At 44.5% G+C, this 14203-nt stretch overlaps 1 protein-coding gene across 5 annotated transcripts in view; it reads left to right on the top strand.

Moving 5' to 3' along the window:
- srcin1b (SRC kinase signaling inhibitor 1b) overlaps positions 1–14203 on the top strand; it is a 103036-nt gene that overhangs the window by 60640 nt on the left and 28193 nt on the right. For 3 of the 5 annotated variants that reach the window (XM_072680116.1, XM_072680119.1, XM_072680120.1), the window contains 5 exons: positions 8017–8212; positions 10030–10346; positions 11695–12449; positions 12540–12623; positions 13174–13214. In XM_072680116.1, coding sequence (XP_072536217.1) covers positions 8017–8212; positions 10030–10346; positions 11695–12449; positions 12540–12623; positions 13174–13214 — 1393 coding nt within the window. Of the gene's footprint in view, positions 1–8016; positions 8213–10029; positions 10347–11694; positions 12450–12539; positions 12624–13173; positions 13215–13373; positions 13398–14203 lie in introns of all 5 variants that reach the window. The other 2 variants (XM_072680115.1, XM_072680117.1) reach the window with 1 other exon arrangement.

Below are 14203 nucleotides of genomic sequence, written 5' to 3' on the forward strand. Positions count from 1 at the left end.
AATACTCCTTACTCCTTACTCGCTTACTCCTGTAATTAGCCTGCAGTATCTCGCTTTTCTGACTGACTTTGTTTATTTACTCCTCCTGCTAATGACCTGCCAGAGAGGATGGAGGCCAAGCTTGACTGCCCAGAGCAAGTAAATATTTGAGAGGCTCTTCCAAAGCGTCCATCCTTTTGCTGTAACATGGAATTTGTGCTGTGTTCATGTGCTAGTCGGGTGGTTTCACTTGTGAAGTAGGATTTTCGAGCAAGTCTCCCTCAAGTGCTTTGTTGTTGGAGATTGAATGCACATAGATTACGGCATATAAAATATGCATAAACAACCATTATCAGCAGCCGTGCTGTTAAAAATAAAGAACTATGTACAATCCTATACTGATTTCGTTGTTTTCTCCACAATCTTGAAAGGCTGAAGGTCACCTCAGCTTGGGTATGAAATGTATCTATGAATTTCCATCTAGAAATTACAGCTGATGGTGGTGATCATGTGCAATTTTCAAGTCAGGAACTTACCCATATTAATGCAGCGTTCAAGAATTACGGTGATGTGCATGTTACACTAAATACAGCAAGCGGCAGTGGTCAGAATCCTTTTCCCCCCAAAGTGTGAAGAAAATGTGTGTCTGGATGAGAATAAATGCTCAGAACACCTTTACAATTCTGCCTGTGAGTTTTCTCAGAGGAGAAGGATGAGAAACACTGACATAGCTGCCCCAGACAGACATGAAATCACCAGGTAGCACCTTTAAAAAGGGGATTTTCTCTGGAAATCCTGTCCAAACTGGGCTAAATAAAGCCATGTTTTATATAGCGCTGAGGCAGAGACAGACCTGCTGAATGAGTCTTATAGCCATGGTACATCATAGTACATGTCAAACATTGGGTTATGTTGAAAATGTTGAATCCGTTCACACAGACTGGTGAGAACCTGGAAGTAAAGGCAGCCAGTTTAAGGCAGTTTGCTTTTCCTAAGCATTTAAAAGCATTCACCGTCTACTTCATTAGAAACACCCACCATTTCCTTCCCCTGCTAAAGAACCTTGTTTCAAACTTCAGGAGACAGCTAAAGTTCTGTTCTGGTCTCCAGTGGTTTCCACAAGCTTTGTGCTGCCAGTTCCACTCTGATGGGTAGAGCTGAGCGGCCTGCTGGTGAAATCAAAGTCAAGCAGCTAATGAGCAAGCAGGCCAAAAGTCTAATGTTTCTGTAGCCAGTTTGCACTCACTGGCCAGTTCATTAGGAACCTGTCCTGTAGTTCCACTGAGGCCTCACCCTATCCCACAAGTCTACCAGTGTGAATTCTGTTATGTCAGAATTGCTAAAAGTGCCAATTCTGTTACGTTGACTAAGCGTCACCTGCGCTGACTAGAATCACTAACTAAGGGTGGGGTAGAGGGACGGCTAATTATGGTGTCTGGGACTGCAGGCCATGCATGGCAGTAGCAGTGCTGGGGATTGAAAACTGTAAATGTCTGTTATTAGTTAATTAATCGATAGTTTGCTAAATTCATTCTTCCTTTTCTAACCGTGCCATTGTATCTCCAAATTTATAAAATCTGTGCGCTAGGACCTTGAGGAGGCTGCAGACGGGGAAAGCTGGCCACTAGGACTTTGGGGAGGGTGATGCTGCTCTAATCCAGTTTGGACTTGGCGGTGCTGTGCGCTCTGTGGAGCGAGAGAAAAGACTTGTAAGCCCACAACTGCTAAAGCTAAAGCTGCTAAAGCTGTTGGCTAAAAGTTTACCAAGATAAACTACTTTGTAGTTACAAGGTAAAGATATCTGTCTACAGTACGAATATGTGGCATCTGCTTGTCAGCTAGATAACTAGGCTTCCATGAGTTAAAGGCCTAGGCTATAAAACACTAGCCAACTTAACTACCTTTAGCTAACTAGTTACGCTAGCCTGAGATATGGTAATGAGAGTGTGAGCAAACAAAAGAGCACCACATCAACAACCACACACACTACACACTCGTACCAGCTGACTAAGGCCGCGACTAGCAGCACTGGCACCGTTAGTGCCTACTCAGTGCCACCAGTTTATTCAGTTTAACAGCATGTGCTGCTAAACCCAGCCTATATTTGCCTACCGTGCTATTAAAATATTGCCCTTCCCAACCAACCTGTCTTATCCACAGCCACTGACTCGCCCTATTCCTGCTACTTCTGATAATTCCTTCACAGCTGACCTTAGCACACTGTCCCCAAATTGAAATTCAAACAGCTGGGATGAGGCAGACGTCACTACAAATGTATGGCTGGTCTAATGTATGGCTGCCACCCAGGCTCTCTCACCTCAGCCACCAAATCTCCAAAGCTCTGTTAACTTCATCTTGAAATGGAAACTATCCTTAGCTCTCACCAGTACAACACCAGTTTTGCTCCAACATCCGACACAACAGCTTCTTGTCTCGGAATCACTGGATTCCTGGACCTGTTCTCCATTACACTGCCCTACTACCAATAATTGGGGGATTGCATCTATCGCCCATAACTCTTGCAGGTGATTCTCCATTTCTCTACACTCTCCAATCTCAGCCGCTGACAGTGGCTGCTGTTCCATGCTGTATTTCCTTTTTCTGCTCTCTGATAAAACTAATCATTTGCCCTCTCGGGTGACGTGGCCATACTGACTCACCTGACCTTGTCACATCCCTGTGCCACATAGCCTTCACCCTTTCCACCCTCAACCTCATTATCAGTTATTAATTCTACCTCCATCAAAACTTTTTATATAAAAAAATAAATTATTTGTTTGGTACTGCCAGTTAACCCACCTGTTCATACCTCCCCCTAGCACTAGCAATGCTACCAACACCAGGGGGGCGAGGCCTTAATACAGGTCACAACAGATGCCTGTGCCGACCAACATATATTTAAGAGTGATGAGGGGGGATATGCTTTTTGAGAATTAATATTATTTTTATTAATAATTTATTTTAAATAATTCTATTTATAATTTAAAAAAAATGTACCTTGTGATATAACAAAAATTAAAGCCCTAGGCTCAGGCCCTCATCTAAAAATCTCAAGTGAAGCCTCTGCTGTAGTGAGATTTGACAGAAATGTGGAGAAGAGGTTGCTGTAGGTTGCTTAGACTAGACAGAGTCAGACTTGGGCTTCGACTAGTCTAGATCCTCACTGAACTGCAAGAGATCTCGGACTAGACTCTGTCTATAATAAGCCTGGAGGAGGCCAGACGTCAGTATCTAGCTCTGAAGGCTGGTCGTGTAAGCTTTTCTTTTACCGCCAGAGGGTTCTGACTGCATCTCCAGAACTGGTTCCTGCAGTGTGGAGTGTGCGCTCACCGATGATCTCAGAGCAGGTGTGCTATTCCTGGATCAGTGTGGCTTTGTAGCTTCCTCTGATCAAGATGAGGGCAGCCAGCAAGAGTGTGACAGCGGATCGGTGCTGCACTGAGAGGTTCTTGATTACGTCCTCAGTATTTGATTTTGGAAGATTGAGATCAGACCCGGCTAACAGCAGAAGGAAACTGTTAGGGGATAATTCTACCGTGTTGGAAAAATGACACCTTTGATAAAGCAGTCACATCGCGCCGTGTGAGTAAACGCACACACACATAAACACACGCTCACTGGGTTTGAATGTTGTCTGTCATGTTGACAACGTCGCCATAATTAATGATTAGAACATGAAGTTAATTAGTCAGTTACACAGTTACGTTGACTCCATTATACAGCTTTAACCTCTGTGTGTGTGTGTGTGTGTGTGTGTGTGGTCGCTGCCAGCATGCTTTGTGTTTACATTAACTGTTGATAGGGCTGTCAGGATCGTGCATGCTTATATGCCTGCCTGTGTGTGTGTGTGTGTGTGTGTGTGTGTGTGAGAGAGAGAGAGAGAGAAAGGGAGTGTAACGTAGACTCTGATTATGCCTGTCAGTGGAACGGTATGCCAGGACCGCTCATTTCCATAAAATCTGACAGAGAAATGGGATGCATAGGGTCACAGCTGCAAACATCTGTCCTGTCATTCATTTGCCCTTTCTGCTGATTGGCCAGAATGCTAGTCACTGATAATAACACAGCCAGTCAGAGCAGCGAGAGAGAGAGCCTGATGATGAACTCTTGCTCAAACTACTGCAAAACTCTTCACACCTCACACACACACACACATACACACAGTGTGTTCCTAGCCGAAAAGCACAGTTGATCAGGAGTTAGGGGAACATGATGTTGGTATGAAGCTTTTCTTGTTTTTGATGGGAGTGATGGGGGATTGTCTATCTGTCTGGGTGTTTAACTCCTCGTGGGGACCAGATTTACCCCATGTGTTAAAAATGATCTTGATGTATGGAGTCCTGTCATAATTGTTTCATAATTGCTTGATTGCATTCATTTGACTGTAATGTTTTGACCTGACTTTGATTATTTTGATCTGACTGCAGTTATATTGGCTGATCACGGTTATGTAACAGCTGATCATGATTATTTTACAGCTGATGATTCAAATTGCATGCAGTTATTTGAGCTATATTAGATTATTTGAGCTGATCATGATTATTTGAGCTGATCGCAGTTGTTTGAGCTGATCGTAGTTGTTTGTACTAATCACAGTTATTTGCGTTGATCTTGATTTGAGCTGATCACTGTTTTTATGAGCTGCTCACAAACGGAAGCTGTATGCAGGCATCCATATTTGAGCCGATCATGATTATTCAAGCTGATCATGATTATTTGAGCTGATCATGATTATTTGAGCTGTACGCAATTGAGCTGATCATTATTATTTGAGCTAATCGCAGTTGTTTTAGCTGATCGTAGTTGTTTGTGCTAATCGCAGTTCAGTTGATTATGTCTTATATATATATGTATTATATATATATATATATATATATATATATGTATTATATCTGAGCTGTACATCGTCCAGACTGATCATGTATGCATTATTATGGCTGATCAAGATCATTTTAGCTGTACATAGTATTTGAGCTGATCACGATTACTTGAGCTATATGTATTTTTTCAGCTGATCATGTTCGTATTAGTGTGGCTGATCATGATCATTTAAGCTGTACACATTATTTCAGCTGATTGCAATTATTTGAGCTGTCTTTAATTGTGAGCTCCTAACAGTTATTGGAACTTACAGCTAGTTAAGGTAATCACAATGATGACCGTTGTTACTTTATCTGTCCACAGTTACTTGTGCTGATCAGAGCTATTTGAACTTACCATAATTATTGAGCTGATTGTAGTTATTGAGGTGAACTAAGGGCAGGGAATCCAGCACAGTTGGGTGGTTTCCCTGCTCTAGCACACCTACCAAACCTGGAATGACTTAAACTGGACACATATCATTATCGCTGTTTTTGATAAAGATGATCATAACTAGTTACTATAACTATTATACAAAATCTGTTATTATAGCTGTCTAAAGTTATTTGAGCTGATCACAATTATAGACTTATAATAGACTGATGTATTTACGAGTGTAACAGAGCAGCTTTTTTTTTATATATATATTATTAGGAGTAAATTACTACTCAAACAGCTTAAATACTGTGTATCTCTCGGTGTAGTTCAGCATATGCAACCACAACCATGGGGAAGACTGCTGACTTGACAGGTGACCAGAAGACGATTACTGACACCTTCACTAGGAGGATGATCCACAGCTGGTCATCACTGAAAAGTCCAGCTGTTTACAGAGTATTGTGTCAAAGCATATTAATGGAAAGTTGTCTGGAAGGGGAAAACGTGGTAGGAAAAGGTGCACAAGCAACAGGGATGATGGCAGCCTAGAGAGGATTGTCAAGAAAAGTCAAGATTCAAAAACTAGTGGCTGTGATGTGATGGGCATTCATTCAGCATTAGATTTATGCAATGGAATAATGTTGATTCATTAGTCAAAGTGTTGGTGAGTGAAAGCCTGAGTTAGTGATTTCAGAATTTGAGGCCGAAATGTGCACAAAGCTGTGTTCGTTGCTTGCGGCTTGTGTGGAAGCCTTGGCCATGGTATAACTGTATGAAATGTTATATTCAGAGGTGTGTTAATGTAGGCTGGCTTGTGAACCTTGTGAACATCTACATGCCATTAGCTGAATAACTCACACAAAATGGCAGCTAGTACTGCGTATGTGTGCTCGTGTGAACATGTGTCTGGGCTGTTGCAGTAGAAATTCAACTGGCGACTAACACATTAATGGAAAACCCTGCATTTCAGAGGGCCTCATTGACACAATTTTAAAGTGTCTGCACGCTGCCGATAGTCATATACTGAAGGTTAAGCCAATTCTGCAAAGGTATTTTTCAGTGCAGTTTTACCCCGTGTATCTGTTTCTGCAGACCTGGGAACGTAACGTTAATCCTAAAGTTAAAAGCAGTAAAAAAAAGTTGAAAAGCGACTGGAATTTGCCACAGACCTGCACAGATCTACTCCTAGCGCTGTAAAAGGTAGGTTAACAAGCCTTAATTAGCCTGCTGTGGTGTGCTGTCAGCAGTTACGATAACTAGGCAGTGAAAGGTGAGGTCAGTAATTATGCGTTTCGTCTGGTTCTCTGGGAGGAGGTTGGTTATGGGAGCTACAGTGAAGTAGGCTAGGAGACCAGCGTGCTGCTGGTGGTGGTGTGGTTGTCAGTCTCGCTATAGGAATGTCTCTGGGACATAATGCTTGCTGGCTGGCTGCCTGCCCCTCATCAAACATGTTACCAAGCGCTCCCGCGTGAAGTTGTGTGTGTATGTGCATGTTTCCGAGCTGTCGCTTGGTGGTCGTGTAGCAGGCAGTACAAAGGCTTTATTCAGGGATCACTGAAAGTTGTATAAATGTCTGTGTGTCACAGACATTTACATGGATATTGAGGAATTCTTTAAAAATAGTGACTTGGAGTCGTTTGTGTGTGTGAGAGAGAGAGAGAGAGAGAGAGGGAGAGAGAGAAAACGGGAGGGAGAGAGAGGGAGAGAGGTTCTTTGTATGTTTTAGCCTCATTAGTTCCCCTTCACTACCTAACAGCAACACAGGCTCGAGGGAACTCCAACCAACGCGTGCACGCACACACACCTCAATTTTTCCCAAGACAGTCCTCCACCTTCCCATCAGACATCAGGGAGGATCCTGCACATCTGTTACTCGCTACAGTGCAACTAATTACAGAGTCGTGCGCTATCGTTCCTCTGTTTAAGGCCTAATTGGTGAAAAGGAGAATCTTTCCTGCTGCTCCCTGGTGCATTTTACCTTCCAACATGTGTGTGTGTGTGTGTCTGTGTGTGTGTGTGTGTGTGTGTGTGTGTATGTGTGTGTATGTATGTACATTCACAGCTTCACCTACCTTATAGGTCCACATAGGTGTGCAGTTACAGATGGGTGATGCATTATTTAACAGGTTCCCTCTAGCCTATTCTTCTTAGGTCAGTGTCTGACAAGAGTACCTTTGTTGATATTTGCATGGTGGACGTGGTAGTATGGCGCATATGTACACCAGCAAGGTGGATCTACAGCTGTTCTCTGAGTCTTGCCCAGGTGTTTTTTTTTTGTCCTCCTATGAAACTGCTTTCCAGCTTTAGATGCTGTACTTTGACATCAACTGTGACAAAGAGCTACATGTAGGTCTCACGATGACGTTTTAAGATTGCTGGAGAGTTTTTCAGTCATCTTTCAGTCTGCTCTTGGGCCGAACAGGCTAGGAAATGATTTAGCGGACAGAGGAACGGTTTTCTGATTTCTGAGAGTTCTGAGATCTTTTTAAATCCCTTCCCAGTCTCATAAGTGTCTACAGCCGTCTTCTGACCAAATGAAATGCCTGAGGTTTAAATAAGACAGGCTACTCCAAAAAACTCCTCTAACGATGTTCTCATCATCTAGAGCTGATTCTAATTCTAGGCATCTAATGTCCACATGTTTCAATATGTTAAAAAACGACAAAAGGTTTGATTGGTGGTCAACATTTTTTCACATTACTGTATGAGGCTGCACGAGCAGCAGTGCATTAAGACAGCTGCCTTCTGTTTCATTTATATCCCATGACACTCTCTCTCTCTCTCTCTGTCTCTCTCTAGGCGAGGACTCCTCGGGCCAGTGGTGGTCAGCAGTCTCTGGGTGATCAGGTGGGAGGGCGGGCGTTCTACGCCTCTGCAGAGAGTTTAGACAGCATGGCTGACGCCGACCTGCCCCTGGGCTTCAGCCGCACAAACCGCCTCAGACAGAGCCTCCCACTTGCCCGCTCGCCCAGCCAGAGCAAACTCCGAGCACCGGGTATCACCTTGCTGTCACACATTCACACACAAAGAAACACGCTGCACTGAAGTACACACACGTTCTCTCACTGTTCCACTTAGATTCAGTTATCATTTCTCAGATATATCTTGGGCTCGGATTCATGTTTCACTTCTTCTCACAGCCTCTCGTCTCCCACCTTTAAATTTGAGCCTGCATCTACTGCTGCTTCCGTTTCACGTCCAGGTTTGGGTGGAATGTTGTTGGACTACAGTCAGGTTTAGATTAAATGTTGTTGGACTACAGTCAGGTTTATGTGGAATTGTGTTGGACTGCAGTCAGGTTTATGTGGAATGTGTTTGGACTACAGTCAGTTTTAGTTGGAATTTTGTTGGACTAAAGTCAGGTTTATGTGGAATGTTGTTGGACTACAGTCAGGTTTATGTGGAATGTTGTTGGACTACAGTCAGGTTTAGGTGGAATGTGTTTGGACCACAGTCAAGTTTAGTTGGAATGTTGTTGGACTACAGTCAGGTTTAGTTGGAATTTTGTTGGACTACAGTCAGGTTTATGTGGAATGTTGTTGGACTACAGTCAGGTTTAGGTGGAATTTTGTTGGACTGCAGTCAGGTTTATGTGGAATTGTGTTGGACTACAGTCTGGTTTAGGTGGAATGTGTTTGGACTACAGTCAGGTTTAGTTGGAATGTTGTTGGACTACAGTCAGGTTTAGGTGGAATGTGTTTGGACCACAGTCAAGTTTAGTTGGAATGTTGTTGGACTACAGTCAGGTTTAGTTGGAATTTTGTTGGACTACAGTCTGGTTTAGTTGGAATGTTGTTGGACTACAGTCAGGTTTATGTGGATTTTTGTTGGACTACAGTGAGGTTTAGGTGTAATTTTGTTGGACTACAGTCAGGTTTATGTGGAATTGTGTTGGACTACAGTCAGGTTTAGGTGGAATGTTGTTGGACTACAGTCAGGTTTATGTGGAATGTTGTTGGACTACAGTCAGGTTTATGTGGAATGTTGTTGGACTACAGTCAGGTTTAGTTGGAATTTTGTTGGACTACAGTCTGGTTTATGTGGAATGTTGTTGGACTACAGTCAGGTTTAGGTGGAATGTGTTTGGACTACAGTCAGGTTTATGTGGAATGTTGTTGGACTACAGTCAGGTTTATGTGGAATGTTGTTGGACTACAGTCAGGTTTATGTGGAATGTTGTTGGACTACAGTCAGGTTTAGGTGGAATGTGTTTGGACCACAGTCAAGTTTAGTTGGAATGTTGTTGGACTACAGTCAGGTTTAGTTGGAATTTTGTTGGACTACAGTCTGGTTTAGTTGGAATGTTGTTGGACTACAGTCAGGTTTATGTGGATTTTTGTTGGACTACAGTGAGGTTTAGGTGTAATTTTGTTGGACTACAGTCAGGTTTATGTGGAATTGTGTTGGACTACAGTCAGGTTTAGGTGGAATGTGTTTGGACTACAGTCAGGTTTAGTTGGAATGTTGTTGGACTACAGTCAGGTTTAGGTGGAATTTTGTTGGACTGCAGTCAGGTTTATGTGGAATGTTGTTGGACTACAGTCAGGTTTATGTGGAATGTTGTTGGACTACAGTCAGGTTTAGTTGGAATTTTGTTGGACTACAGTCAGGTTTATGTGGAATGTTGCATACACTAATACACATATACACATACTTACAGAAATTCTCCACACACTCTCACAGTATACCCCCTCTCGCTTCCTTTCTATTGTGACCACTGCCAATGCTCTCTCTTCTCTCCCTTACCTCCCTCCCTGTCCCCCACTCTCTGTCCTGCCCACCACTCTTGCCCTCCTCTTTCTTTATCTACAGGGGTCCTGTTCCTGCAGTTTGGAGATGAAACAAGGCGTGTTCACATCACACATGAGCTGACCAGCATGGAGACGCTGCATGCTCTCATCGTGCACATGTTCCCACAGAAACTGACTATGGGTGCGTTACGCTCGCCCAGCACAGCCATCCTCATCAAGGACGAGGCACGCAATGTCTTCTATGAGCTGGAGGACCCACGAGACGTTCACGATCGCTGCGTCATAAAGATCTACTGCCGTGAGCCTCCGCTCCGGGACACGCCCTACAACGCACCCCACCATGGGCACCACGGCCATATCACCAATGGAGATCTGCGGGTCAGTGTGTGTGGCTATACACTTTTTTTGCCTTTTAGAAGTCTGATAGATCTGAAAAGTATTATGGCCCATAAGGACAGGAATTAGCATGTGCAGTAAATTTAGAAGGTATGGGAAAATGACCAACAAGGACATACAATTGGATATAAAGGTTTGGGCAGCCCTTGTTACAGCCTGCACAATGCTTTTTGTTGCATTTTCCGACTCCAACGAATTTTTGCCCACTCTTCCTTGGGCAGAACACTTCCAGTACCACTGAATTCTTAGATTTCCTTGCATGTATAGCATCTCAAAGATCTACCTGAATATGTAGTTTCAGTGATGTTTCAGGGGAATGTGAGGAATATCCCAAAAGTTTCTTTGGCTAGAGCCACCATCATGCTTATCAGTTCCATTTTGACATCACAGCAGTTTTTATTACTCTCGACATTGACTTTTGTGATGAAGTTGGACATAAGGTTTCCTTCTGATGACTCTTCCATGCAGAACATGTTACTGTGAGCAATGCTGCACAGTGGAATGGTGCACCACCTATCTCCTGTGGCAGCTATACCTTGTTGCAGGTCTTTTGCTGTCATACAGGGGTTTGCTTTCTATTAGAGAGTTTACTTCATCTCCTAGATCTTACATTGACTTCCACAGTTCCAGAGTGGTTTTTTTTTGGTGTTTTAGGTCTGGCCTTGACCTCCACAGGTCCTCTTAACTACCATTTATTAAGAATTTGTATTGAAGAAAGCTGTAAGAGCCTTGACAATTTTTGATGGCCTTCTACTGCTTCGTAGGCATCAGTTGTAGACTTCATTAATAGATCCTCAGCCAGCTGTTTGAGGCAGCCTGTTGGGCAGCTTGACCAGTTAAGGCCTAACAAGTTAAGTGTAATAATAATAATAATATTAAGCTAATAACAACTTTTGCATGCCATGATTACAATGTTATTTCTTTATTTTCTTATCCATTTGTTCAGCAAAGATTTTGCTGAAGAGGTTGGGCTTTTTTTCTCCACTAATTTGGTCATATGTGCCCAAACCTTACACTTACTGGTAAAGAATGAAAAAGGGTACATGCTGAAGTCTAACTCTCCTTGATGTAAAGTCAGTAAGGAGGAGGGGAAGAATGGGAAAAAGAGTTACTGCTGCTCCTACAGTGTGTGACTATGTAAAGGTGTTTACATGAGTGAAGCATCCTGACACATGTCTTGCCATGCAACACAGCTGTGACACTCTGACTTTATCATGCTGTCTGTACTGTCAATGACTGAAAGAACTGTCACTGTCTTTCCCCTCTTTTCACCCGTGCATGACCTCCTGCCCACCCTCATCTCCCCCCCCCAACCCTCCATCGCCATCAGAGGGAACTGGTGTATGCCTCGAGGGAGTCTTCTCCGACTCGCCGCCTGAACACCATGCCTTCCTCCTCGTCCCCTTCGGGCTCGCCATCCCGCTCGAACTCGCGGCTCTCTTACGCTGGGGGGCGCCCCTCGTCTTACGCTGGAGGCCCTCCGCCTTCCCCTCAGCCTCACCCCTACCAGCATCAGCACCAGCACCACGTCCCCGGGCAGGCCCCTCACGGGCAGCCCGTGTTCTGCCCCTCGCCCAGTGCTATCCTGGAGCGTCGGGACGTGAAGCCGGATGAGGAGCTGACATCAGCGTCCAAGAGTGTGGTGCTGCTGAAAAATGAGGCCATCTATGCCGACCCATACGCGCTGGTCCACTCACCACAGGCCCTGGCCTACCGCCGTGGCTCTGCGCGCTCGCTGGGACCCTACCCAGCTGCAGCACTGCACTGCGAGCTGGAGGGCACTCTCTACAGGCCAGGAGGTCCCCTCTATGCTGACCCCTATGCAGCCGCAGGATTCCGCACGCTGCCTCCGGCCTCACCGCAGAAAATGCTAGACACGAGGGATCCTTACGGACAGCAGCCAGGCCGAGGGTCACCGGGCAGGCAGGCGTTTAGGAAAGACGGGACAGTGTTTGTAGAGAGTCCCAAAGCCAGGAGCGGGGGGCCACCGCTGGACCAGATGTGTGTAATTGGGGGGCCCGGAGGTGATGGAGGGGCATTGCCGGGGTATGCCACGCCGCTGCCTGGCAACGAAACGGAGACAAGGTGAGGGTTTGATTCCACTTTTATTACAGACATAATGAAGTGAGATTTGTCTTCTTCTACTCCTTCTTCTTCCTCTGTTCTTTTTTGTAGGGAGCGAATGGAGGCAATGGAGAAGCAGATAGCCAGCCTAACCGGTCTTGTCCAGAGTGTTCTTACCCGAGCCCCTGATAGTCCGTAAGCTGCATTTTCACTTTCTCATGGAAAAAAGTGAAACAGTACCTGGGCTGTGACTGAAATGGCTCCCTATTTACGTTTTATGGCACTTAGTATGTTGACCATTTTTCTCTGAGTGTCTGAATCCTAAAGTGGAATTGGAAGGGGATTTCAAGGAATATTTTCTCTAGAATGATGGTGCTCCTTCCAATACTTTTTTGAATGAGGTGGGGTGCTGATCATCCAGCATCATGACCTCACTAGCTCCCCACTGTTGAAATGCCATTGACAATTCTATGCACCCAGCGGCGGTCCAACAACACATGGCCTACCTGTTTCTTTGAGAACCTACTGGTTCTTTGAGTGGTGCCATTGCAGAACCACTTTACGTTCCATGAAGAACTGTAATAGAAAACCTTTCAAAGGTCTGAAAATTAATCACTTGATGTAAAGAATCTTACCAACATGGTTCCAAATAGACCCAAAGGTGGTTCTCCTATGGCAGCACTCAGGGAACCCTTTGTAGCACCCTATTGATCCAGTGTGTAAGACTACTGTCTGTCTTTTTCAGCGACAAGGCTGAAACAGCCAGTGACTGCTCAGCTCCCGAGAGTGAGTATACCAGATGCGTGTATGTGTGTGTGTGTGTGAGTGTGTGTGAGTAACACTTCTCTGACATACTGCACTAAGAACACCTGCATTCACTGGGTGAAAGGAGACACGCTCGTCTGCGGAGGGGGCGCTTAACCACTGACGTGTTTTGTGTTTCAGCTGGCAGGTTTAGAAAAAGAAAAGGTATTTCTGTGTGTCTCTCTGTCAGTCTGTCTCTCTCTCTTTTCACTGTGCCCCAGTGAAGGTGTCGTCCGATCTCTGTCTGTTGTCCAGTCTGTCCATGCAGACTGTGTGGAATGATTTCAGGGATTCCTCCACCCCGAAAACTGTGTGGATGCTGGTCCTATTCGGGGGGGACAAACATGGATCCCTGGTTTTGGAAGACCCTTTTCTGTGTGTGTGCAGGTTGAGTGTGTGTAAGAGAGACCCTGGAATGTATCTGTTGTATCCATGGTAACCCCTGGAATGAGCCCTTAAAAGAGGTTTGACTCTGAGGCATGTTCTGTTCTTTCCTGAAGAGAGCAATAACAACGGTGAAGTGGATATTGCTCTGTTGCAAGCTGTGTGTGTCTGAACTGTCAGAGATTTGCAATTTGACTGAGCGTGTGTAACAGGTTGGGTAGACTGTTTAGGATAACGTGGATGTGTGTTGCATGTGTAGACTCTGCAGAAGTTGTGGTGTTCATTGAGTTGAACTGATGAAACAGGCTGATTCAGTATTTGTTTATTTTTGCTGGAGAGTGAAGAAAAGCCACTGGATTTACTTCCTTTTGAAGGTGTACATCATTTCCACAAGTCTGTGCTCATCGTGGACATGAATGTCATGGGAATATTGATGATTTCTTTAAGCTGGTGGGGTTTTCTTAAATTGAAACAGGGTCAAAATTATATGTACACAAAATGTCTTTTAACTTGCCATGACCAGGCCTCTTAACAGCCGGCTAGTGATCATGATTGACTACAGCTGGTAGCTTCTTAGTTCTCACTAA

Source organism: Salminus brasiliensis, chromosome 5 (genome assembly GCF_030463535.1).
Source record: "Salminus brasiliensis chromosome 5, fSalBra1.hap2, whole genome shotgun sequence".
Lineage (NCBI taxonomy): Eukaryota > Metazoa > Chordata > Actinopteri > Characiformes > Bryconidae > Salminus > Salminus brasiliensis.